Source organism: Carassius gibelio, chromosome B25 (genome assembly GCF_023724105.1).
Source record: "Carassius gibelio isolate Cgi1373 ecotype wild population from Czech Republic chromosome B25, carGib1.2-hapl.c, whole genome shotgun sequence".
Taxonomy (NCBI): Eukaryota; Metazoa; Chordata; class Actinopteri; order Cypriniformes; family Cyprinidae; genus Carassius; species Carassius gibelio.
In genome coordinates, this window is record NC_068420.1 from 12,793,720 (window position 1) to 12,821,687 (window position 27,968).

Below are 27,968 nucleotides of genomic sequence, written 5' to 3' on the forward strand. Positions count from 1 at the left end.
GATCTATATTCAAACTTGGCTTTTTTTGTTGTTCTGCAGCTGATGTTGTGTCCGGTCAAGGGAAGCCATACTGGCCGCAGGAGCCGCCCACAGCCAGTGAAAGTGAGGAGCCGAGTGCTCCAGAGAAACTGCGGGTGGAAACCAAAGTGAATGTGGAGCTTCATCAGGGGAAGAAAGTAAATCACAATGGAGATGTGTCTCAAAGTGAGAGTTCACCCAGTCAGCCAAACAGCAACCAGTTACCCAGAAGAGGTGAGCGACAACTACATAAACTAAATGAAAATGACTGCTTCAAAACTAAAACGAGAAAAACTAGCGTGAAAAACAATTATGAAACAACTGAATGAAACCATTTTAGTACTTGAAAAATAATTTTTTGTTCCTGCATGCATAATATTGTATGTATTTTATAAATGTTAGTTAATAATAATAGTATAATAATATATAATAATTTATTAGATAATATTTATCTACACACACACACAAACACACACACACGTATATATATTATCTTGTATTATATTTGTACCTTTATTAATATTAATATTAAAATAATATTTTATAATTTAATAGAGTACTGTAAAATAATTACTTACACTATTATTTGTTACATTTAAAAATTACTTTTAAAAACTAGAACAGAAAAAAAAAAAAATATATATATATATATATATATATATATATATATATATATATATATATATATATATATATATATATATATATATATATATATATATATATCCATTAAAATATTATATATTATATTGTACTATTGTTTCACTTTAATTAGGCATTTTAAAGAACAAGATCACATATCCACCGCCACTGACGGACAAGAACATGAAGAACCGCTTGAGGGAGAAGCTCAGTGACTACAACCCACCCCAGATCCCCCGAAAGACTCCATCGGTGGGGTCAAACGAGGGGCTTCGCTCAGGAACCGAGGCTAACAGCATGATCATCAAACCACCTCCATTACCTCCTCAGTTTGAACTGAACGGGATGACCGTAGAGCTGGGCACGAGCCCCGTCACCCTGGCGGACGAAGACTTTGATTCGGAGTGAGTTGGAGCTCAAATGCTGATCATTAGGATTTTTTGGGTTCTATTCTGATTGTAACACCTCTCTTTCTTTCTCTTGTTAGTGGCAGCAATGAAACATCAATCTGAGTCTTCAACTTGAAGGACGCTGAATGAACTGGAGCGGGTTTGAACCAGTTTCTACGTCCCCTCTAGTATTAAAGCACAACACTGTCCTGCTCTGAAGTTGTTTTTAGTATTTATAAAGGTTCATTTAAAACAAGAGGAAGCCGGGCGCTAGCTATCCCAGCATTCCAAAGGCGCTACATCATCCAACTTGAGCAGGAACATTTTCTGACATCAAAATGCATAAAGTTGGTCTGGACTTTGATATTATTTAGCATTTGTAAAGTTTATTCCAGAATTCATCAATCACTTTTGATGTGTAAGTAATGTTTATAGTGACATTTTGTATTTTAGATGTGTAATAGGGTTATTTGTAAAATTGTAAATTAGGATTTCACTGTGATGCCAATATTGAATATTTATGTTTACTGTGGTATTTTTTACAGCACTGTTTTGAATGTTTATATTGTGGTTTTTTTATATATGTATATACTTTGCATTTTTAAGCAGATGTAGCTTAATTCGTTGTTTTATTTTTTTTTTGCCCCAAATTTCTGAATTTTCTTTCCCCCAGTTATTTTTCCCCCAGTATTATTAATATGAAGATGACCATCATCATACACACTGTCTGTCATTGGGTTCAATGGTCAGGTGTGTTTTAGAGTGATGACTTCTTACAGTATTTTACAGCTTATGTTCAGTCTCTGCCGGTGCTGTACATTAGGAAAACAGTGTTTTGTTTGCTCTGCATCTTAATGACCAACAAAGAATCAAAAGATTCCTAAAGTGCCTGTCCACTGTTTTATAGCCCTGCCAAACTTCTAGAGTAAGTAGTATAGACTGAGACATTCAGGGAGCCGTTCTTTTGTTTTTACTCATGTTAAAGGTCAGTCTATGTGAAAGTGATGTCAGGTCAGTAACTGTGTAATCTGTAATAGTTTGGAAGAATTGCTTGGTTGATAGTACTTAAGTGAACACATTATCAATGAAATAGATTAAATGTGTATCCATGAAATACCTCCATTACTTGTCAAAGCTCGTAGATATTAGATACCAGCATGTAAAATAAGGTATTTATATTCTTACTATTCGCACTGATAAAACATTTGAACCTTGTAAATAAATTAATTTTAAAGATTAAATAAAAAATCTGTCTGAACTGTCTATTCTTCTCACAAAAAAAAAAAAAAAAAAATCTAACTTTTCTAACTCATTTTGCTGTAATGAAAGTCCTTCAACATACACTACTGGTCAAAAGTTTGAGATATGTGAATATTTAAAAAATAAAAAAAAATACTTTTATTCAACAAGGACACATATGTGACAGTAAACACATTAATGAGATTTACTTTATTCATCAGCACAAATGACAAATAAATAAAAATAAATCAGTAACCTCAAAAACAAAACGCAATGGTTTTTAACATTGATAATGTTGAAAAATATTTATTGCACAGCAAATCAGCATATTAGAATGATTTCTCAAGGATCATATGACAATGAAGACTGGAGTCATGACAGCTGAAAATTCAGATTTGCATCACAGGCATAAATTATATCTTAAAATATATTAAAATAGAATACAGTTGTCTTATTTATAACCAAATAAATGCAGCCTTGGTAAGCAAAGTGACAAAAACATTTTAAAAAGAAAAGAAAAATAAAGTAAATAAAAAGGTCTTACCAACCCCAAACTTTCAAAAAGTCAATTTAAGTGAACAAAATTTATAAAATAATAAATATATAAAATAATAATTATTAAACATGCCTCCCCATCTACCATGGTACTGAATGATTACCAGGCTCAAATACCATAGTATTTACACGATAATTTCTGTGATAAAAACTTAATTATGGTGAAGTGTTAAAAACATGGCATTAACAATGGGACCATGGTAATTCCCATTGTAGTATTTGGAAGTGTTTTGCTACTATTTTGCAACGAAGCGTAAAAATAAACAAGTCAATTATAACATTTTAAATTGTAGATAGAATTAACAGAATGTCATCTCTGACAGTTCAGTCGTTAAAAGTAAAAACAATGATCTGTCATTTCGCGCCACCTAGTGCACACATCATCCAGCGGTCGAGGCTAACTGCAGTGCGAACACCCCAAAACGAGTCAAACCAGGCCTGACACATAGCTGGCGTATGTTCACGTCCAAATAAGCCAACTTCAGAAGAATTAAAGAAAAAATCATACACCCTCGCGTTTGTTTTCACCCGTGCGTGCGTATATGACCCATAAACTTTAATCATGGATTTGACAGAGTTATGGGATTAATATCCACCTCGCTTGTTAAGACACAACAGGCCCTCTGTTGTTCTTTAATATTCAAAATGCATACACTAATTTGAGCACATTTGAATTCATTCACGAAGAAGGAAGATTTGAGAGGGTTTATAGTTGATAAGAGACGATTGTCAATTATCGGCCCCTTTAAGAGCGTCGGTCGCTGACGAAATTTCCTGGTGTGAAGTGAGTCCAGTCTCTCTGGATATCAACAACGGATTGAAACGAACCCCAAATGATGGTTTGCCGTTTGCATGGGAGTCTAATCCGTAATAACGCTGGAAATAACATCTGACAGCTCAGGGAACTGCATCTCTAGATCAATGTGTCCGCTTGGGCATTTTACGCCGGGTTTGTCATCATCGAGCTGGTAGCAGGTGGCGACGGAGCAGGGCGAAGCTCGAATATTCATGCCTTCCTGTTAATGAAACTTAATTACGAATTCCGTGCAAGGTGGGTAAGAAAACTTTCTTCCCCTTTCTGGGTGTTAATCCCGCGTCGGGCGGGGCGCATGTTACAATGTGTCAAAGCTGGAGAAGCTTTTGTTACATTGTTGCGTTCGAATTCGAATCCTCAAACTCATTTACAGCGCGAATGTGCCACATTGTTTTTAGTTTCGCATAGCTGCAGCACGTTTTCTGTACACATGTTTATTTCACGGTTTTATTTATAATGTGTTTGTGGCTTAATGTGACCACCATCTCTTAGCGTCAAGACGAGGTAAGAAACGATTTCCAATATTTTGCACGCGCGCGAAAGCCGCCATTCTTCACGACATCGATCTAGAAGATGTTTTCATAGTGACGAGAGGCTTTTAGGTCAATGCATTAATCGGCAATCTATTGATGGTGCAACCGTGTCAGCCCTCGATGTTTTATTAATGAGATCCAACTTGAACTACACGGTGAGGTGATGAAGATGCAAAACCCTGGAGCAGAATGCTTGGAAATAAAACGTGCTAATAAGACGCTTGTAGAGAGGGCAGTACACGAGGAAAAATGTAAAGATGCGCAAAACATTGCTGTCAGAGAGTATGACAGTAGGGGCGGATGATGGTTTTTCGAGAGAGTGGAGGAATTGAGATGGCTAACACAGAGGAGGATGTGGTCGAAGTGCGCACAGACGAGCAGCCTGACCGCTAAACTCCTGCCAGAGTCGGGGAAAGTGAAAGGGGAGTCGCTCGGTGGCCTCATAGTTGTGGTAGTCATGGTGTAATTGTAATGGGTGTTAATAATGTATCATATAAGTAAGTGCTGCGTTACAATAGAGTACAGCATAGAATCATAGTAGCAGAATGTTGTTGTTTTCTACTGTAAAACAGACTTGTTAATTATACTTTCCCACTTAATAGAGAACTTTCCCAGAACTTTGGTTAACATTGTAACAAGGTTCTCGCAGTTTCTTTTTCTCCTTTCAGGTTGGTGCAAACACTTGGCGCGTGCATAGAGCCCAACACAGTCACTCTATGGCCCTGTCCTAAATGGCACACGTCCTGTGCACTTGTAAGCCCAAATTATACTTGGAACATGTATACCTCATGCAATGTCTGCATGATGTAAATTTCGTCAGCAGGATGGTCCAAGGATGTCCATGCACGCAACAGCTGGAGCAAAGTGAATGTTGCTGAGATAGAGTCCATTAGGTGGTACTGCGCACGGGTCAAACTTGTCCGACTGCGGTTAAGTATGCTTTGAAAGCTGTGCGAACATTGCTGCACACAAGACAGAAAATTAGCTTTCAAAAGAATGCTCACGAGCACCCCCTTTGTGGCTGCTATGCGACCTAGATGCGCTCTTCTGCCGAGCCCAAAATAAGGCGACTCCTACAGATGTCTACTTAACAAGGTTAAGGTGTCTCAATTCATAAAGACCTGTTTAACAAATAGAATCTTTTGAATAAACAATTCAATTACCCTTTTTTTTAACTAGCAGTTTTCGCCACCTCGTAGCAGAAGAGGATATTGCCTTACAATACTGATACCGTACTTTAGATTTGATCGCTACTGTAGAGCGAATAAGTGTTGTGCCCATTCTATAAACGTTTATCCCAGTACTTCTGTTATCTAAATGTCTGTATCAAATAATAATGTGTCATTGAAAAGACTGTTTGTGTTGCTCTTTCTGAATCAGCTGACAAAACGTCACCCGCGATATGAAACGGTCATAATGGACATCGCTGAATCATTGTCATTCTGGAATAAGATTGCGTGGATGTTTAAATTGAGATCTCCATATTTAAATGACTAATCTTGCAGCTCTAATGTAAACAATGCAAATAGTTTTGCAAGGATATCTTTACGTTCTTGAATTCCGAGAGACCAGTCGCATATCGCGAGATCTCGCGATATGAGATCTCGTCACATCCCTAATGCTTACCATAGCAGTCATGTCACATCTGAATGCAGAGACAAAAACCGTAAAACCCATTACAAATGAGGCATTTGTTGCATCCAGTGGGGACATAATTACTGATTATAATGACTTCTACTGTCTTTTTACACATTGCTTTGCATCGCACCGGTTAAACATGAAACCATGTCTGCATTTGTGATCAGAAGAACGAAAAACAACAAGCGCTACTCTACACTGCTTAAAACTCGTGATTGAATCATCAGTGGAAAATTCTTTCAATATAAAAAAAACGTACTTACAGACTGTGAGTCAGAACAGCCGGCATTGTTGGCTACTCTCCCAGGATCAGGAAACGGTCGTCCACAAAACGCACTGCACACATCTGAATACAAAAAGTAGTTTCGGTTTCACAATGACATGGCATGGTGGCGGCGGTAACAACAATACTACAGCGCAAATAAAAGTTACGCCTTCTGTCTTTTGCGTGAACATTTGGGCAGTGTTGTGCAAATCTTCCCACATCATGACGTAGACATGTAGGCGGGTGTCAGAATGAGCTGTTTTAGGTAGGAGTGGTTGACTTAACTTTAATCAAGACTTTAGTCTTTGCAACTTTACAGATCGTCTTTATGCACCAAGAGCTTGTAACACCAAAGAGAAAGGAAAAACTGAAATCGCATCATATGACCCCTTTTAATGAAGGAGTGTGAGATATAAAACATAGAGTGATTTGCAGAATGCTTTTTCAATGTGTTTTTTTTATTTATTTATTTATTTTATGTTGGTTACTAAGTAGTTTTGGTGCACTAAGAATGTCATGGAAAAAAGCACTTGAGACATTGCACAAAATGTTAATGTTCCACAAAAGAAAGTCATACAGGTTTGAAATGATGTCGGAGTAAATGATGACGGAATATACATTTTTGGATGAACTATCCCTTCAAACAGATGCTAAGAATTTTTCCTCCACCTAAACTTGTAGCTTGATTGTTGGTAGAGCTCCTCCCAAAAGCTGTGCAGACTAGTGAGGAATAGGAAAGTTAATCTCATGCTTCACCCTGAACAAATCGAACTTGCACAACCACTTGTCTCAAAACATTCTCCCGGTATGTATTTATTTATGTATGTATGGATTTATTTATAGTCCATAAAATAGTCCATAAGACATAAATGCTATATTCCAAATCTTCTAAAAATGTGCATGCAAAGCCTGTTCCCTTAAAATCATGTCATTTTTGAGAAAGACGTTCTTTTCTTACACTATGGAACATAAGAGAGGAAAGGATCTTTTTATTGTACTGTAGGCCTGATTTACTGTAGTACTTTTCCCAAACAAAAACTTTTGTATGAAAAGGACATGATTAGTTTTGATGTTTAACACCCTGTCATAACTTCTCATAAAACAACGCAATCTAATGAGTTGAAACATTGTAGCTCTGACAGATCTAGACACATGTGATAAATATCATCCGCTCAAGCTATTTCCCTTTCCCTTGTGTGAGCTGCATGAAACGTCTGCTTATTGTCAAAAAAAGCCCCTTTCTAATTCACAGGATGCCAAACTCAGACTGCTTAAGAACAAGACGGCTGACGTTAAACCTCAGTCCTGTCATTATCATGTACAGCATGCTGTCTGAGCTCTGGAAGTGAAATTAGAACTGGGCTGGAGGTTTCGAGTGTCTAGGTTTTGTTCCCAGACCTGCTTTGTTTGCTGTAAGGTCAGCTAACTGCAGGGAATGCAGAGTTTGGAACACCAATAGCATTATTTTGTACAACACCATGGGCCTTTGGATCCTGGAGAGTTTTTTGTTTGTTTGTGGATATATAATCCAGTCACATGTTGCAAAGCTTTCTTAGTGCTTCAGTCCCCGCATTCTCAGGGAATTTGTTTTAGATGCACAAAGACATTTAAGATGTTGCCCGAGGAAGAGCACAAAAGTTCATGACCTGCATCTTTACGTGAGTTTAACAGGTTTATTTTAACAGTTAGAGACAGAATATCAACCAAAAAAAAAACGCATTATATAAAGGTTAGAAATTGATTTGTATGGAATGGAGGTGAGTAACAATCACTTTTAGAGCAGAGAAGTTTGAAATCATTTCCTCATGCATCAAACCGTCACAATCAGCTGTGTACAGGGGTCTCGCTAAGACCCTCTACCTCTGACCCACTTACTGTACAGAACAGGGTCCCGCGCCACACTAGTCCCACATCAGCTGATCTCTTTGAGATTGTAGCAATTTCTCACAGCTAGTTCAAGTGGCCTCTACAGTTCACAGGCCTCAAATCCCAGTGCAGAGAGACTGTTGTTGCACATTATTCCTGAGGAGACTTCTCTCGCCAAGAATGGCTGCCTTTGTCTTACTCCACTGCTGGCTTTCACTTGGACAATAAGATAGCATACTAAATAAATTATGTAAATATCAATTTAATGATATTTTTCTTTTTCAGCTTGTGCAATTAAGAAATATAAAATCCAGAACGTGGTCTAAATGATAATGATATTTATAAAGACAAGTATTATGTGACATTTCTTCATTTCTGTACAGTTTCATAAGATGCTTTTGTCCTTACAGGGTTGCCACCCGCCATGTAAAGATAAAGACACAGGTCTCTGTGTTGAACATGCTAAAGCGATTGGATAAGATCAGGTTCAGAGGACCGAAGCGAGATGAGTTCCTGGACCCCGCCGAGTCCCCCAACGCATCTGACAGCGAATGTAATGACGACGTCCCAGTAAAACACCGGAGCTCCATCAAAGAAACAGAAGAGCAGCGAGACCCTGTGAGTGACGTTTTTTACATCTGAGGGAAATATCAAGGGAGAATCTGTCAGAAATTGCTGAATTCATTTTTTTTTTAAATGTGGTTGTGGTGTTTGTCTCTGTAGCAAAATGTAGAGATGCGATAAGATTGTGAAAGATATTGTTAACCTCTATTTGGAAGATTTTGTAACACCGGTCATAGAAAGCCATTCAGTTCAACAAGAAATCATCATTTACTTAATTTCCCAATTTCATTTTCATGCCGTGGCAATAGGGCTGGGTATTGTTCAAAATCTTTCGATCCAGTGCCAATTTCAATACCTCAGTTTTGATACCGGTTCCTAACGATACTTTTTCCGATACCGTATGTTTTAAAATACATTTCAACATCAACACAAATACATTAAACACAAACCTTTCATTTTTCACCTTAATTAAAACAAATTCTGGTAACACTTCACACTCAGGATAACATTATTAGTACAACTGGTTGTGCTTTTTGGATAGGGGTGCGCCATTCAGGGGCGGACTAGGACCAAAAAGTTGCCCAGGCTTTCTGGCCCACAGCAGACCACCACATCATAACGCAAACGCCCCTGTTTTGATGTCATTTATTAATTTAATATTTAGGTAAACAGTTTGGGGATTTTAACCAATAGGGCAACTGATCCTCTGTTGAGGAAAAAAAAAAGAAAAAAGGACCGCAGCTGTTCATTTAGCGACTCCTAGTGAGCGATACATGCTTATCAAGACACAAACATTCTTCTAGAACTCACACTTTGCATTCAGTTAACAGATCCATATGAATCATGCATGAAATAAAAGTTTTTAAATTCATAAACGATAGTTTTACGTGCTTTACAGATGAACTTGAAGACTTTATTCATTCGAGATGTTCAATAATAGATAATCTTTGGCTCGGTAATACAAGTTCATGATCCGATTAGTGAACTGATGATTCTTTTGAGTCAATCTTTTAAAATAATAATAATTTTTTTGTTTAACGAAACCAGTGTGGAAACCAGTGTTTCACAAACTGGATAGATCTGAGGTGCAGGGCTCGCAAAATCGTTAGCCCCACATCCCGGGGCTATTGTGTTTTTCAGTCTGACGGGCTATTGTGAATAGTGCTGTAAAATTCCCAATTTGATTTGCGTTGTTCACTAGCTTGAAGGGGTGAAACGGATCGTAGTTGTTCGTTTGCACTTGTTTCTAAATATTGTTGATTCAAGCGTTTTAAAAGCACGTTCAAAGCACGCGCTGCGAGCAGCATTTCAGACAATGCGAGTGCAGAGAATGAATTCATCTTTTGCGTACAGGGAAGGGGGTTTCAAAACACTCATCCAAACAAATGCTTCATTAACAACGACTTTGCTTGCAATACATTTATCGCATATGTTGCACTTTGCTGACTCGGCATCCATGTTTATAAAGTGTCGCCACACTTTAGACCTCTTTGGCATTGTAAAACGGAAACGTTTTGAGAAAAAACAACTACACTTGTGTTGTGTGACTGCGAGTATCTTCAGAAATCCTCCCCGTCACGTGGTTTTGGACAGCTAATCATGGCCAATTTAGGTCCTCACATGCACGTATGCTACAAGCTCACACAGACACAGCCGCTTGGCAAAAAAAAAACTGCAGCTTGGCTTTAGGAACCAAAATTTGGCACCGAAAGATAAATAATTTTTCGATACTCATAGTATCGAAGTTTTTCGTTCGATACCATAAAGGCATCGAAGTTTGGTACCCAGCCCTACGTGGCAGCCCATCTATTTTGTATTGGATACGGAAATAAGTTCATAATCCTCCTTTTTTATTTTATTTATTTATTTTTTTAAAACAAGTGTATAGTTAGCTTTTACCCTTTCAACTGTTACAGTTAGTAAACACTGCATTTGTGGGCTTATTTTACTTTATTTCTTACCTTTTATAAATTCTTGAATGATGTTTGATAAATTTTGATATTCAAATGTGGACATTATTTATTGTACTCAAATTAATTAAATGACTTTTGGGGTTTTATTGTCAAAATAAAAATCCCGTTTTTTTTTTTTTTTTTTTTGAGGCTCCTGTTTTGATGGAATTGTCATGCAAAATTAAATTGATTGTGAATGAGGTTTCACTTTTTTTGACATTTTGCTTACAAATGGAAGTAAAACAATAAATAATAATAGTTATACAATTACAGTGGACGTTTGTGGGTTACCATGAAAATAGTTTCCCCATAGACTTCCACTGTAAATGCACAACTAATATTTATTTATTTATAACTGGGGTTTATATAGAAATGTGTATATCAATCACATATTCCTTTGAGTTTTATGAACCGATCCTCAGAGTAATATTATTAATAATAGTAGCAATAAAAAAAGCATGTAGTTTCTGTTCTTTGCCTTGTATTAACAGTTTCAGCCCAAACACCCATTTGCTCCAGTGTATTTCTTTCTAATAAATGACTTCTTCCTGTTGTAGCAGCTGAGACGGCCTTCAGTCGTTCACATCCACAGACTTCACAGGCCCTAGTCTTAAAAGCTATCTTTGTAAAACTGCACTATCTTTTTCTGTGGACTTTGTTTCTGACACCACCCTGTGTTTAGCACTGACCTTTAGTGTTTTGCTTGAAATTTTACAAGAAAAGAACTGATTGGAATCCGAGTTCAGATAAAATGACGTTATAGCAGTCTTTTATACAGGATGGCCTCGTCCAAGCACATTTTCAAAGAAATTGCATTTGCTGCACATAATTTGATAAGCACAGGAAAGCTCACCTAAGAGATCTGTTGTGTCTCTTGAGCTGGTTACTATGGTTACAGCTTCCGCACTGGCGTCCGGTTGGTGGCTAGAGCTGTGATTTGTCGAATCCTGGTTATGCTGAACCTCCGTGAAGACGATGCTGTAATGTCTCCGGCAGGCTGGAGCCACTGACGCTAATGGACTCTCATTTATTAGACTGTAACGTGGCCATATCCAGTATTGTTCGATGAAAGAGAATGTCCATTAGACGATCATTCTGATGTTTAATTGATCTTCAACAGCTATTTAATGCTGTCACTGCTGTGAACCTTAAGCTTCTCATATTTTCTCTTACTCTTTGTTTCCAGGCTGGTTCAGGGACCATGTCTGCCGCTCCAATCCAGGACTACAAGCTGAGTGATACTGACCGACTCAATGAGGTCAAAGGTCACCTGGAGATAGCCTTACTGGAAAAGCACTTTCTTCGTGAGTAATTTCCCCAGCATCCTTATTTTACATGGTTACATCTTTTTAAATTATCACAGGTCCTCAAATAAACATTGGAAATGCTTTACCTTATTAATGTTCATCAGCCAGGCTGTGAATTTTTTATTTATTTATTTAAAAATAAATAAATGTACTTAAATTGTAATCTTTAGAATTTGTATTATTTTAGTAATTGCTTGGCTAAAACCACACCTATGATATCTTGAAGTGCTTTGGAATCCGACCTATTATATTATATTATATTATATTATATGATGTACATGTTCTCAGATGTTTCAAAATGAACTTTGAACTTGCATATCCTGAATTTGTAAGAAACGGCTCTTCAGGAAAAGTGATTTGTCTTCTCAGGCCTGTAATTTATCAGGAGGTAAATAGCTGATCACTCACTGTGTGTCGGTTTATCTCCCTGAGCAGTGCAGTGAGATCCCTCTCATTAATACTGGAGCCGCGTGCACCTTACAGCGATAAACCCACCATGTCTACTGCTGATCCTCTGACCTGGACCACTTCTCAATTAGTGAGACTCTCAGAAGCTGAGATTAGCTCTCCATTGGGGCGCACACACACACACACAGGTTTTCATGTTTTATTGGCACTCTCCATCCATAGTCATAATGGTTTTTATACTATGCAAACCATATTTTCTATCTCCTTACCCTAACCCTACCCCTAAAGCATAAATCTTTCAGCATTTTTAGATCATTCTGTATGATTTATAAGCTGTTTGTGCCCACAAGGACAAAAGTGACTGGTATTCCTTTACTAGTGTGGCGCCCCATACTGGAACATGGGGAATACCGGGACACACACATATAACGCATCTAGCATACCTTTTCTTTTTTTTTCAAGTATCACCACCTTTGTCTGTTTGATTATTCATGAATTTTTTTCAGATTGATGTATGATTATTACCTTGTTCACGACATCATAATTACAAATAAAAAAAAAATAAAAAAATTAAAAAAAAAAAAAAAAAAGGTATTACAAATATTGGGAGTGTCTGGTCTATTTTTAGAGCCTGTGATGGTATTTGTATACGCGTGTGTGTGTGTGTGTGTGTGTGTGCGCGCTCATTGCCCTCAAGCACCGCAGTACTGGAAAGCAGCAAAAGGTCAGATTGGGATCGCCAAACTGTTGCTGCCCATAAAAGCAGACTTAACTTATTAATAGTTTGTTATACAACTGAAGCCTCCCTATTTAGAAAAAAAAGACAAAACCTGACGAATCGCTGTCTTTGAGTTAGTAAGAGAGCGTGCGTGATGCAGCTTCAGGCTTAAATGAGATGTTGTAATAGTTTTGTAACCTCTTTTTGTGCTTTTTCACATCTGACCTGTCCTGTAGATCAATGAGTTGTGGCCCAAAAATGGATCACAGATCTTTGATAGGAACAGTAGAAAAATGCATTTATTATTATATAATAGAAATAAATATATATTTTAATTAATAATTATTATAATAATGTGTATGACTCTCTTGCTCTCTATCTATATATCTATCTATATATCTATCTATTTATCTATCTATCTATCTATATACACACTAAATACATTTTAGTGGCCATATTTCACTGCCCAATACCAATCAAGTATTCCAGAAAACAGTGTATTGTTTAACAGTTCTGATCATAAAGTGAAGTCGAAAGAGCTCTTAAGCAGTGATCTTGAGTAACATGAATGTTGGTGTAGTTGCCAGTAACAAACCGTTATAAGATCATAAGACAGATCTTCATGCTTCTCATCCTTCATGTCACTGTTCTCGGATCATATGACGTGACCGCTTTGGAAGCTGCAGCTGTCTCCGTTTTACAATAGCGTTGTGTTGACAGCTATTGACTCCTTCCTCAGTCTGAATATAATACAAATATACACATTGTCAGTTATGAAGGGCATTCATTGCAGTATTTTCTCACACACTAATGTTAATCAGAGGACTGTATGATGAGCTTGCTTTGGTTTTGTGGAGCCTCCACTATTGTGTGCATGGTCTTTTTGGCAGAGGCTGATTATGCAAAGGACGCTGTTAGTCCGAAAGGCTTTCATATGCTTAATTGCTTTGATGTAGATGGGCCATTAGATGCTGCCTTTTATTTCCCAAGCCTTTTCCGCTTTACCAAGTTACTGTGAACTGAGGCCTGAGTTTCCTGTGTCAGCCAGACAGCACACAGCTTCAGTGAAGAAAGGAATCTGGCAAAGCAATGAACATGTCTTTATCAAGCCTTGAAAATGCTGTTTACTTTTCTCATTCCTTCCCCATAGTTACTGGCTGAACAGTGTGCTGATTGCTTACCAGTTAATTATGCAATTCCATTGTCACTTTAATAATTTACAGTAAATTACAGCAAAATCTCTTTGGTGCTACTATTGGCACCGAAAATGCCACCCTCACCTCTAACCTCTAACCTGAGTGTAAAAGTAGCCAAAGTACAGTGTGACTAAGCAGCTCCTTAATGTTTAAACACTATTTTGTTGCACTGAGGTTGGGTTGGGCTGTTAGTTTACAGTTAGTTGACCTTTCGTTTACAGTAAGTACTGTTTGAGTCCAGTGTCTCATGATCTGTACTTTTGCAACAAAAATGGTTTTGTGCTTCAAGCATGGCAAAGGATTAATAAGAACTGCTTACATGATTATTTCTGCCACAGTTCACTGACTGTAGAAAGTGAAGTTGCGTACCAGAGCGTACAAAGCTCACACAATCGCACAAATCTAGCAAATGTTCCCAAAAGGATTATTCATGTAAAGCTCCTAAACATTTCCCTTGCACAACATGTAACAGGAGATTAGGATATCTGTAAGTGCTCTGTGGTTAATTATTTAACATATTACAATATAACTATACAGTATGTATGTGTGGTTCCTCATAACATCTATTCCTGTGATGTTTTAGGTCTTGTACAGGTTTTTGTACAGGGGTGTGTGTGTGGTTTAACACATTTTATTATGACGTCTATTCTAGTGCATTTCCCCCTCAATTGGCATAGAAAATCTAGAAAAAAGTGTGCAGGTTAAATGTAAGCATGATCATAAATGTCTTTATTTTCAGCTTATTCCATTACATTTAGATAAACTGAAGAGTCATATCTTTTTCTCATCACGCAGCTTATCACACAATATATTATAGTCTTTTAAATTATTAAACTAATCAAAATTGTGGCATCTGACTGGAAAAATGTAAATGTGCATGGTTCTGGCTGCTTAACTCTCTGAACAGGCTGTTAAGTGAAGCAACATATGTAAGATTAGATTCGGCTAAAAAGAATTCATTTCAGTCTTTTGTTTTAAGATTGTGAAACAGCTTGTTGACCGCTAGCTCCGGGTTTAGCGACGGCCCCTGGGGTCTGCACTGATCATCTGGATTTAGATGTCTTCTCTTTAGCACACCTGCCCTTGAGTTAGCGGCAGGGGGTCTTTATCATGACTGTAGCACCTCTGTGGGAGACGCAGGAACGGCTGAATTATAGATGAAGATGGGCTTGTGTTCCAGGCAACCTTGGGGCAGGTATTGTATGCGACAGAGGGCAGGTGAAAAAACGACTCAATCGGGACCATTGTGTCTGTGCATGAGAGTCGAGAGACAGAAAGGTGTTTTCTGGAAACATGCTGTGAAGGTGTTTTTAGGAGTGTTACAATATATTTGACCTTGTGTGAGATAAAGAACAATCTGTCCTGCGCTGTCTTTCAGATCCTCTTCTGGCTGTTCTGCCGGGCGTCCTGTCCTGTGAGAACGCTTGATTTAGTGTCATCTTTGTGATGTCATTGTTCTTGTGTAGCCCTGCAACTACAGGACTGGCAGGAGGCCATCTCCTTGTTTTCTGAATTTGTTCAGCTACCATCATGGTACAGACCCTGAAGAGGGTGATACAAGATCTCGATCATGCTGTCAGGGTTTATTTTGCAGCAACTATCAGATGACTCATCTTTTTTTCACTTGTATATTTGATGTCTGTGACAAAAATAAACCTCAAGCATGCTGAACATTTCCAGTGAAACCACGCCGCTGCAGATTTATGTGTGACTTCCACTGAGTTTCCTGAAGTCAACCGTAGTCTCTTCGGTCTTTCAGTCATGCATTTAAAACAAACTGTTTTACTTTGTGTATTGCCCACAGAGGAGGAGTTGAAGAAGCTCAGAGAGGAGACAAATGTCGAGACTCTAAAGCAGGAGCTGGAGAAAGAGAAATCAAAAAGAGTGGATCTTGAGCAGAAAATGAATGAAATTCTCAGATCCAGGTATGAGAGGTGATGCTCTTCCACAGTACAGTTTCCCACAGCTACATTATGTTCCTTATGTATTTATGTGTTGTTAACACTGCAAGTAAAGCAGTATGTGTGCTTGGTCCAGACTAGAAGATTCACCACCTCCACCTCCAAAACCACAAGTCCCTTCTGTCGATGGAACAGGTAAAGCTCAGTTCATCCTCCTCTTTAGAAGTCTATAGTTGAGAGACTCCATGCACATTTACATGGCAGTTTTAATCTCTAAAATCAATACTTCATCATTTTCACTTTTGAACCCCTACAGACTTATTCATTATTCACATTGTTGTTGTTGTTGTTGTTGTTTTCAACACATTCGTCTCTTATTCTCTAACAGAGTACTAATATGCATATAGACTATTTAGCAAAGGAAAGCTACATAAGGTGAATAGATTTTTATATACAACGTATTATTAGAAAAGGAACAACTAAGCAACCCTACAATAAGTTACAAAAAAAATATGCATTATATTGTAAAACGCATAATAAAATTCAGGTTATTTTGGTGAATGGATTGAGTAATATTGAGTGGTCCGAAACATGATCGCATGTCTAGATCCTAAATAAGATGTATTTGAGTTTCATCTGGATTTGAGAATGACACATTTGGCTTTACTCTTGCTGTGTGCGCGTGTGTGTGCTCGCATAGAGATGCTTTAGATCTGTGTTGTGTAATTACTAGCTGCGGACACACAGTCCCTCGTCTAAAATAATCCGGATTCATCAGCATTAGAACAAGATGAACAAATTGAATTGCAAACGCACCTGTCCTGCCTGACGTTGTGTGGCAGTTTAGTGTGGTTAAGAACACTTTATAAGTGAATGAGAACCAGTGTCCTTATTCTGTAGTTCATTTGAGGAGCATGGTTAGAATTGATCCATCACTTCAGCAGATTGATGATTTAGCTTTTGGACAGTTGCTTTCATTCACGCTTCAGATATTTTGTTGAGTCTTATTATTTTGTGTATAGCATTCATATTTAATTCTACCTGTAATTAAACATCCACAAAAAAGGCCAAACCAGGCTTCCTTTTCATTTGCACACCATTCTTAAAACCTAAATCTCTCTCTGCACTGGAAGTGTCACTTTAGCTTTTTCTTTTTAGTGCAATTCTTGCATGGATTTAATGTTTGTGGTAACTCAGAATTAGATTTCTGACGATATTATAGTCATTTTCGGTATGAGATGCTGATGTTTTGAGTCTGTTTAACTGAGGTTTTGAACTGATAGGGGACAAGCAGAAGGAGACCTTAAGCTCTCGGCTCTGGAAATGGCTCTATGAGCGCTTGGGTGTTTATATCGAAGATTTCCGCTTTCAGCCTGAGGAAAATACAGTCGAGACTGAAGAACCACTAAGTGCTAAAAGGTAACCAGCTCAAACAAAGGCTCCTTTGGTTTGTTTAAATGAATAATTGACAGATTTTGAAGAGAGGTTGAACCGAGAACCGTTCAAGCCATGGATGGGTCAGTCCAGTTATGTAATGCTCTATAGCTTATGTATTTCTATGATAAAGGTACACCAGACTTAAACAAAAATGAAACCTGGACCGACCCATTCGATTCATTTTATAATGTAGTCAAATGAAATATCATATGTATAATCTTTCTGCTATTTTTTTTTAAGGTTTTACCATTAAAAAAAAGAAAAACATGGTGAAATATACTAAGCTGTGGTGACTTTATTTTTCTATGTTTTATACTTTTATATTGTATATTTCAGCGAAGTGTTGTAATGTGTAGGACATTCAGCCTCTACTTCAGTCAGCCCAGCTTAGACATTTTTTATTCTATTCTTGGCTTTATAATTTCACCCTCCCAACGGATCTCATTGAATAATTAATTTCCTTTTCTCCTCTTTGCAGATTAACTGAAAATATGAGACGACTCAGTGAGTGTTTTCTTTCCGCATCCAAGAAAAACCAAGTCCAAGCCATTGCACTAGATATTTTAACCGATTACAGTCCCATTTTAATTACCAATTAGCCTCTGTTGTAATTCCCATCACCTCTGCTGTGTCACGGGGCCTGAAGCTGATTGTGTTCTGCTCTGTGTATTTTCAGAACGGGGTGCTAAGCCTGTAACTAACTTCATGAGGAACCTTTCTGCCTTATCCAGCTGCCGCTCCGTCTACACGTCAGCCATCGCCTTTATTGTGAGCACGACCCACACAAACCACTCAAGCGCTATTCATCACTGTTTATCATGTTTACGTAGCCACCCAGTCCAAAGTGTCTGTTTTACTACCATCATGAAAACAAATAAAACATGTCGCCAAGCTCATTGTTATCTGTACATCACCAGACACGGAAAAGCCCTGCCTCGGGTTAAAGTAATACTTTAACGTGACCAGTTGCACTGTTTAATGTTTAGTAGGTCAGTGTGATAAAAGTTGGCTAATCTTAAAATACAAATGTGTAGATAACTGGTGGTGCCACCACTTTTTTTTCTGCATGGTGGCTGACATGGTTTTAACATGGCCTCGACATGCACTCCTTCATTTTAATGTCTTCTCCCCTCTCATCTTTTCCACAGATCTATATGAATGCTGCCTGGCATGGCTGGGTTATCCCCCTGTTTCTATTTTTAGCCATTCTGAGGTTGTCCTTGAATTACCTCATAGCAAAGTACGTCCAACATAATCGGTCACTGGTTCAATTCACAACTAGTTCACAAACCCATGTGCTGGTTGAATGGCATTATAATTATATATCCCTACAATCATTATTTAGCCTAAAATGATTTATCGAATGCAGTTAACAAATAATTAAGAGATGTTGAAATGCTTTTTACGTTTAAATGTAGTAATTGGCTTCAAACGGTTTATTTATTTTTGCTTTATTGTTTGTGAATTCTACATCCTAAAACTGTTCTGGACTGTGTTTTTAGAGGTTGGAGGATACAGTGGAGCATTGTGCCTGAGGTCTCCGAACCAGTGGTAAATATAAGACTCCTTTCGAATCATTCGGTTACAATTTTCTTGGAGGAAGAACAGCTTAATGCTTCGTCGTTTTTATTAGGAACCTCCAAAGGAAGATCTTACAGTCTCCGAGAAGTTTCAGTTAGTGTTGGACGTTGCACAGAAAGCCCAGGTAAGGGATTTGTGGCCCTGGTCTAGCTGTGATGATATAGTGTGTTACAGACACCTTTTGATTTGCTTCACACATAAAGCTGTTGACGCACAAGTGATGTGTATTCACAGAATTTATTTGGAAAGATGGCAGACGTGTTGGAAAAGATTAAAAAGTGAGTATGTTATATTATGAGATACTGAGTTGTGGAAACAGGTGGGAAGGCTGTATAATGGTTGAGACGTCATTTGGTTCTGCTTTTAATTTTTTTGAGCTGATTCAATACAAATAGTCTGTTTATAACTTGTGTAGTAACAGCATTTTATTTAATGGTGTATAAGGTCTAAATAAATAAAAACAAATATTAAATGAGAGCAGGATTAATTTATTTTCTAAATTATTATTATTATAATTTTTTTTTTTTTTTTATGTTGGCTTTATTGTGAAAATAAATACTGTTATGAAATAGATTTGTTTATGCATATGTAATGAATTTATATAAATTAATACAAATGTAAATAATATTTAATTAAAATCAAATATGCATACCATGGTATTTATAAGATTTTGGTAGTACTGTCCTGTTGAAAGGATGTACAATTTTATGTATTTATATAATATACTGTTTTTATGATTTTGTTACAAATGATTGTGTTTTCATTGCAGCCTGTTCATGTGGGTGCAGCCTGAAATAACACAGAAACTGTATGTTGGTCTGTGGGTGGCCTTCATCACTTCCTGTTTGCTGCCATATAAACTCTTGGGCTTCATGATTGGTGAGAAATCCAGTTTGATGCGTGACAGCAGCTTCAGTTTTGTTGTTTCAGTTTGACGCGTGACGACAACTTCAGATTAGTTTTTTTTTGTTGTTTTTTGGTGGGGCTCAATGTTCTAATTTCCACTTGTTGTTATATGCGAAATTTGTAGGTGTCTATGCCGGCATCAAATTCTTCATCATCGACTTCATCTTCAAAAGCTGCCCCAAACTGAGGGACAAGTATGACACACCCTACATTGTATGGACCAATTTGCCAACAGACCCACAACTCAAAGAGCGTAACAATGCCAATCTGAGCAGACGGGTGAGTGAAACCATGCATCTACCCTCTCATTGTTCCCATTCAAAAAGCTTGTAAAATACTCATCCTGATTCCTCTTTGTCTCTTTGTGAGGAGGAACTCGTCAGTATTGACTGAAAATGAGCATTGACTTCCTCTTGTAGTTGGTAGCCTTCATTTAATTAAGATGCAACTCCTGTACAAGAGTGACTTGGCCAAGATGGCAATAATAACACATATGTTACTATATAGTACTATAGTTTATATAGAATAAGAGTTTTACCTTGGTACAAGTAACACAAATCTCAAATCAGTTAAATATAATGTTAAATGAGATTTTAAAAGAAATGATCTTACAAAGAGGGCAGAAAAAGACATAAAGGTGTCTGTATGATTATTAAAAAAAAAACAATTCAGGCAACAGAGGATACATAAAGTTAATTAATGACAGGATTTTGGTTTGTGTGATGGTCTGTCACGTGTTTATTCTGTTATTTTTCCTCTCTCAGCTGTCTGGGTTTGAAAAGGTAGGGATCCAGTGTGGCCTTTGGTTTGACAACAGTGCCTGTGTTTGCCACCAATGACTGGTCCTGCGTGTGTGTGTGTGTGTGTTTTTATATGTGTGTGTGTGTTGTCAGGATTATGCAATATGACAGTGAAAACATCTGTTGACAATTGGATCAAAAACTGTTGATTTCATAATGCATCTTCTCACTAATTTGTCCAAAACGTCAACAGGAATGTAAAGAAGCATTCCAAGATGTTTTTGATCCATTGTCATCAGACAGATAGTGTAGATATATTGTGTGTGTGTGTGTGTGTGTGTGTGTGTGACATGCAGGGTTTATATCTGAGAGTTTCTCTGCTGTATAGTTTAGCATGTATAATAGGCCTAATAGTATTTTAAAGCGATGACCACATCAGAGAAGTCAAGCTTTCCCATAGTTTAGCAAATTTAATGGAGACATTTGTTGAGAAATGTAAGGAAACAATCATCACTGTATTCATACACAACTTTCAGACTTTTTTTCTCCACATGATTATATAAATGTCTTGTGTAGGTGGCTGGAAACTCTGAAAAGCTTGCCTCTTCTGGTGTGGCCACGGTGTCGTTTTTAATAAGGCTAGTTTACGGTTACTTAAGAGATCAGATAAATTACATTAGAAATCAACTGATACATGAATACATTTACTTTCAGTGTGCTTATGTATGTAATGTCGGATCCAGGTTTTTGTCACGTTTGAGCGCTGGCCTCGAATGTTACATTTTAGTCAAATTGTGCCAGAGTTAGTCGGCATTTCTTTTACAGATGTTGTATTTGCAGACGTACTCTCTATGCACGATGAAGAATAGTTCTCTGCAAATATAAGGGTGTTTCTTTAACTGTGGCCACTTGACTTGTTCAGAATAATTAACATGAGATTTTATTTTTTATTTTTAATAAATTTTATTTATCATTTATTTATCATTTTTTACATAATGTATAAAATGTCTTATATTTTATTTATTTATTATTATTATTATTATTATAATAATAATAATAATAATAATAATGTTCATGTTTAATATAATAATAATAATAATAATAATAATACTATAGATTTTATTTAGTTTTAAATTAAAAATACAATTCACAAACAAATAAGAATATAGCAAAAATAAAATCATGATGACATTGCAAAGTTTCTAGATTTTAATGTGAATATAATTTGAATTTTTAATTTACATTTTAAATCATTTTATGGTGTATAACAAAAAGTTCTTAACAAAAAGACCTAAGAGTGCCCATAGTTGAAGAAATGCCCATAAATCTTCCTCAAATGACAACTGTCTTGTTCAGCCCCAAACTTCTAACACATAAAAAAAAAAACGAATATCTTGGTAGTGTGTTGGTGAGTGGTAATACCTGTGATAAGTGGCTGTTTACCTCCGGCTTTGAGCTTTGCACTGGTCCTCAGCACCCTCCAGGCATCCCTCGCTAGTGTTTGGCATCCAACCCAGAGAACTGAATCTGGCAGCAGCTGATCTCAGGAGTCCACATGCAGCTGAGCCACTGACCATCATTCACTCCGCTAGGTCACCACTGCTGCTTGGCTCAATAACATACACTGGTTTAATGACTATTGACATGCTTCCTCCACATGGGTGCTGCTGTTGGGGCCCTCAAGTGCTGATCTAGGATCAGTTCTGTTCTTTATCTGGTTTGGTGTTAAAGGATAGCATTGATCCTTCACTGGCACACAGGAACCTTCCAGTTCTGGGGGCTGTATTTACACGTCCTGCTCCTAAATAAATGGTTTCACCCGTTCCTCACAGCAGATCCAGCCGGTGGTGGCACGGGGTAATCAGTCAGCAGGGATGTCGTGTGGGATTGGCCGTGAGGAGGAAAGCGGACGGGCCTACAACACCAAAAGAGGGCCTTTTCATGAAGTCTTCAACTTGTCAGAGAATGAGCGCCCCCTGCCAGGTGGGAAGAGAAACTACGCTAGCCTTTGAACATTTTCATATGTATCAGCTGTTGTTTGACTGTAAAACAATGTGTGATTTGATTCACAGTGTGCGAGAACGGATGGCGATGTTGTTTGATCAACAGGGACAGAAAAATGCCCACCGACTACATCCGCAATGGAGTCCTCTACGTCACAGAAAAGTATGCATGATGTTCAAGGAGCAGTTGTTGGTTTTTTGTCTGTTTTGCAAATTAATCATTTTGGGGGCTTTTTCAGAATCAGCAACATTGCATTAAATGGCAATATTTGCAAATTACATTTTCTTTAAAACAAAGGTGTAAATGTTTAGTCGTAACTTAAGGTATAAGACCTATAGGCATTGTTAGGCCAGCATAGTACCTTATGATAAAAGTGTGTGTGTTGTGTTTTTAGTTACCTGTGTTTCGAGAGCTCCAGCTCCCGGGCGACATCTTCAAAGAAAAATAAAGTCATCAAGCTCCAAGACATCACGGATATTCAGAAGGTCTGCCAGATGTTTTATTGATGTTCGTTGACTTATTTGTCTTGAATGCTTAGTATCTTACTGTATTTCTCCACTCTTGTTAACAGTACAAAGTGTTGTCAGTATTGCCTGGATCTGGGATGGGGATCTCAATTACAACGCCATCCACTTTAAAGGTACTGCATATGTGTGTGTGTGTGTGTGCGCACCATTACTTCAGTGTCACATGATCCTTCAGAAATCATTCTTATATGCTGCTCAAGAAACCTTTATTATTTTCAATGTTGTGCTTAATACTTTTACTTTTAGGATTCTTTGATTACAGAGTTTTAAAGAGCAGCATTTATTTGAAACTGATTTTTTGTAACCATTTAAAAGCCTTACAATCTTTTGCACACAGGTTTCATTACATTAATCAATTAATATAAAGCTACCCATGAAACACTTTCTTTTCTTTCTTTTGCTGAATTCTTACTTTTATTATATAATTAGCTCTTAAAATTTTACGTTTTTTCAAGGCCATTTTTGTACTTGCTGTGAACCAGAGTTCAGCCCCCCCCCCTTCCTGCCATGTTCTTTGCACATTTTATTATTGACTCCACATCAAGGTACATTTGTGTCATTAGCACTAGTCCCTCAGTGAGGACTTGCAGCAGCTGTTCACCACTGTAGCTAAAGAAGCAGCAAGCAGGCTAATTGTTTAGCTTGCAAACCCAAATAACTGAAGAGAAACTGCATCTAGAACAATGGTTATATGATATGAGCCATATTCAAAGATGTTAACTGTAACATTTAAGACAACTCATAAATGCTGGAATTCAAATCAGGTGTCAAATTGAGTTTTTTTATGCTAAGCAGGTGAACCCAGTACTGATGTCAGACATTGTCCAATGTGAAAGCACACTAAGAATTGTCACTTGTCTTTTCCACAGCCTCTAGTGTTTGGTGCCATGATTCATCGGGACGAGGCCTTCGATGCCATTCACACTCAGTACATGAAGATCGTGAATTCCACAGCAGCTACGACAGGGACAAACCTAGAGACATAATCTCACCCGGATCAACATATGACATAAGGTAGTCCATAAGACAGCCCTAACCTTAATGTAGCACTATCCCAAACCCCGGTACGGAGATGATGGCTTCCAGAACTTCTCCACCCCATCTCCAACCCAAAACGATGGAGAAACTGCAAAGAAACTGTTTTTAGATTCTACATGAGTATTAGAAGGAGTATTTTATATAACGTTCTCTCAAACAGCGTACTTTAATCTCACACAAGTGTTTGTCAGGATGGGTCTTGTTTTATAAGGTTAGGGGTTCATTGTGTGTCAGAACAGGAGCTGGTACTCCTTTGTGTCTCTTGGAGGGCTTTGTGTGATCCTTGTGTAGTCAGACCATATAACAGTCTCTGAACTTACCGCCATTTTCACTTAATTGCATCACCGCTGGCCTTGCACAAAGAAACACTGCACTTAGTGTTGCTGAGGGCTTTTAGATGTGATTTAGGGGGAAAAGGAACAGACTTAACCGTCAACTGAAATCCATATTCCCAAAGCAGCTCGTAACTGCCGGCCACATTGTTCCTTGGGGCGCGCCAATTTTCTCTTCAGTATTTGTGATACTTGTGTTAACTAGAAACAACCTCATATTTTAAAAGAGTAGTGCACTTAAAAATACTAATTTCGCCGTTTACTCTGCCTCGTGTTGTTTTAATCTCGTAAAACACAAAAGGAGATATTTAGGCAGATGTCCAAGCTGCTTTTTTCCTTAAAATGAAGTTCAACTGTTTAGGGTATAATTTACTCAGAAATTACAATAATGTTACCATTTACTCGCCATCATGTTGTTCCAAACCAATATGACGTTTTTTGGGTTTTTTTTTTAATTTTTAACCATTTTTGTCTAGTCAAAGAAAATATTTGAAAGTGGGGTTCAAATCGTTTGGATTCTGCAGAGGAATGTCATAATGAATATTCATTTAAGAAACTCCTACTGGTTTGGAATAACATCAGGGTGTTTCAATAATGACAGACTAGTCATTTAATCATTTTTTTTACGTAAAGCACAAAAATATCACCAGTCTTACCAATAAAAATGAATGTGCACAAATAAAGGACTGTTCAAACTAAACCAGAATTAGCTGCGTTTGGTAATCTATCCTCATTCCTCATCATTGAGCCCTGAGGTTATTGAAGTATTCAATGCCTTGGGTTAGGGTTAGGCACTGGTAAGAGAAATGTCTTTGTTTACTATTATTATACCACAAAATAAGATGTAATTACTTAAGAACCACAGACTAATTTCTGTAATGGATGTAGTGTTATGATTTTTCTAAAATTATGCGTAGGGAACTCCAAAATTAACATGCTACATAAAAGCTCTACTTCCAAATACACTGTTTTACTCATTTATGCATAACATTTTATTTTGTAACTTTTAACTATGCAGCCTTCAATAGCTCCTTTTGGAATAAAAGCAGGGCTTTTCTTTCTTAAGAATGGAGAGTCGTATAGTAGTACGTCATGATGTTTTGGTGGTATTGGTCCCCAGCACTATTCTTGGTTTTCAAATTGTAATGCATTTCAAAATGTGCCGTGCTAAAATTGCACTGTTGCTTTTTCATTTGGTTTATCCGTTTTAAGCCTTGTTTCTCACCTGCCTTATTCTGCCTTTTTTATTTTGTTCTTTCGATCAATTTGACAATTATTATTATTATTTTGTCATTTTGAGTCCATATGTGTCTGTTGGGGTAAGACTCTGGACTCCTTGGATGCCGTTTACCAAGTTTATGAAATGGCACTTTTGGGCTCTCTAAATATATAGCCACTTAAATTGTGGAAGACCATTTTAGTTAGAATAAATATGATTCGAATATTGTCTGTGCAGATGTATTTGTGATACACATAAATAGTGCACCTTTGTTTATTAATTTCACCTTTTAACTAGTTCTGCCAAACGATTAATTGCATCCAATGTAGACGTTTATGTTTGCATAATATATGTTTGTGTGCTGTGTATATATTTAAGAAAAATATTATTTGTATATTTAATATATTTATAAAATTATATAAATATATACATGTAAATAGTGTGTGTGTGTGTGTGTGTGTTTGTAAACACAAGCTTTTATTTTGGATGCGATTTAATTGTTTGACAGAACTATTTTAACATTCAATTCTAAAAACAAATCCCATTTAATTATTGAATCTTAAAGTGAAAAAATTAACCACCAATGATTGTCGTTTGCCAAATAAATGTGTATTGTTGTTTGCGCTCTGTTTCTGCCCCAGAACAGTTCTGTTTACAGACATTTGTGTTCCACAAAAGGCTATTTTGATCCCTGGACCAATGGGGGCATGACAATTAGCCTTTCTTTGCCTGTGGTGAATGTTAAAGAAGCTGAAAAATCATGCATTTTAAATGCCTTGTTGAAACATTTTATTCTTCTGTTTTGCTTTGACACATTCTTCATCCAGCTTTAAGAATGATTATTGTTCCCTGGAAGTTGTTGGCTATAGCATGGATGGGTGTTGTTGTATTATTTCACTCAGTGTATTTCCCTATTCAAGTCGTTTTACATTTCAGTCAGTTATCTGTTTAGTTGGTTGTTACGCAGAGTTGTCACAATCACATTTGGTACGGCCACCCAACAACTGGGTTTAATAAACTTTGCAGAGGAACAACCACCATAAACTGGAGTCCAATTACTACGAGTGAATCTCATGTGCAGAATGTGACTGGATGTTTGTTTATCGAACATTTGTATTTACACTGGATGTACATTTCTGGTAAACTCTTTCCTGCTTTCCTCTGAATAGTCTTCATTGGAGAAGAAATAAACTCTTGGGTTCTTTGTAACCTTTATTGCTTGGAATCTTGTTTCTTGTTTTCTTCTTCCACTTCTGGGCATACCTTAAATAAATGCATATTAACTTTACCCAAATATCAGTTCCAGTATATCACGCAGATGGAGTGATGTTTCACTGGAGGGCACTACATGTATCTTTTAAAAGGGTAACCATTTTAGTACTGTATATGCTTCTAATGTTTATAAGGAAGATAGAGATTGAAGTAAATTATTCAGATAGATAATATAAAACGACTTGGATCACATGTAGTAGTATAGTATAGAGGAAGTATAAATATATTGGAAGGGTCCTCAAATTTTTACAATACAAATTTTTTTTTCTCAATTCCTTAAAGGGGGGGTGAAATGCTATTTCATGCATACTGAGTTTTTTACACTGTTAAAGAGTTGGATTCCCGTGCTAAACATGGACAAAGTTTCATAAATTAAGTTGTACGTTTGAAGGAGTATTTCTGTTCCAAAAATACTCCTTCCGGTTTGTCACAAGTTTCGGAAAGTTTTTTTCGAGTATGGGTCTGTGTGACGTTAGATGGAGCGGAATTTCCTTATATGGGTCCTAAGGACACTTCTCCCAGAAGAGCGCACGCTCCCATAGAGCAGAGCACTGACTTTCACTGATCAGAGCGAGAGCGTCGCGAAATGTCACAAAAGGAGTGTGTTTTTGGTTGCCAGGGCAAGACAATCCTGCACAGATTACCAAAAAAAAAAAACATCAAGGGACCAGTGGATGGAGTTTATTTTTACAGATCATCAACGGAGTTGTGCAAGTGTTTTTGTTTGTTCCCTGCATTTCGAAGATGCTTGTTTTACAAACAAGGCCCAGTTTGACGACGGATTTGCGTATCGTTTATTTCTTAAAGATAATGCAGTCCCAACGAAAAAGGGTCACGATCGTGTGTTGGAACCGCATGCGGTGAGTAAAACTGCTTAAAATATCTCTGTGTTGTTAACTTAACTATC

General features: G+C 37.3%; 2 protein-coding genes across 6 annotated transcripts in view; both read left to right on the plus strand.

The window, feature by feature from the left end:
* Positions 1–2,307, plus strand: part of celsr1b (cadherin EGF LAG seven-pass G-type receptor 1b) — a 47,929-nt gene extending 45,622 nt beyond the window's left edge. Inside the window, exons 33-35 of the mRNA XM_052597221.1 lie at positions 40–252; positions 794–1,064; positions 1,148–2,307. Of these exons, the coding sequence (XP_052453181.1) occupies positions 40–252; positions 794–1,064; positions 1,148–1,172 (509 nt within the window). The 3' untranslated portion in view covers positions 1,173–2,307. The remainder of the gene's footprint in view (positions 1–39; positions 253–793; positions 1,065–1,147) is intronic.
* An 898-nt stretch (positions 2,308–3,205) lies between these two features.
* Positions 3,206–27,014, plus strand: LOC128014163 (GRAM domain-containing protein 4). Of its 5 annotated transcripts, none has more exons than XM_052597501.1 (20): positions 3,603–3,894; positions 8,370–8,577; positions 11,662–11,779; positions 15,909–16,029; positions 16,142–16,200; positions 17,289–17,424; positions 17,921–17,946; positions 18,119–18,210; positions 18,591–18,682; positions 18,945–18,993; positions 19,076–19,147; positions 19,258–19,301; positions 19,793–19,902; positions 20,054–20,208; positions 20,694–20,711; positions 22,502–22,652; positions 22,742–22,835; positions 23,068–23,158; positions 23,245–23,313; positions 24,070–27,014. In XM_052597501.1, exons 1-20 carry the CDS (start codon positions 3,866–3,868, stop codon positions 24,184–24,186), a joined length of 1,851 nt encoding a protein of 616 aa, XP_052453461.1. In that variant the 5' UTR covers positions 3,603–3,865; the 3' UTR covers positions 24,187–27,014. The 5 variants fall into 5 exon arrangements, with proteins under 5 accessions (XP_052453464.1, XP_052453461.1, XP_052453463.1 ...); XM_052597503.1 differs by having other exon boundaries at positions 22,505–22,652; XM_052597506.1 differs by lacking the exon at positions 3,603–3,894 and adding an exon at positions 4,014–4,161.
* The last annotated feature ends 954 nt before the right edge of the window (positions 27,015–27,968 follow it).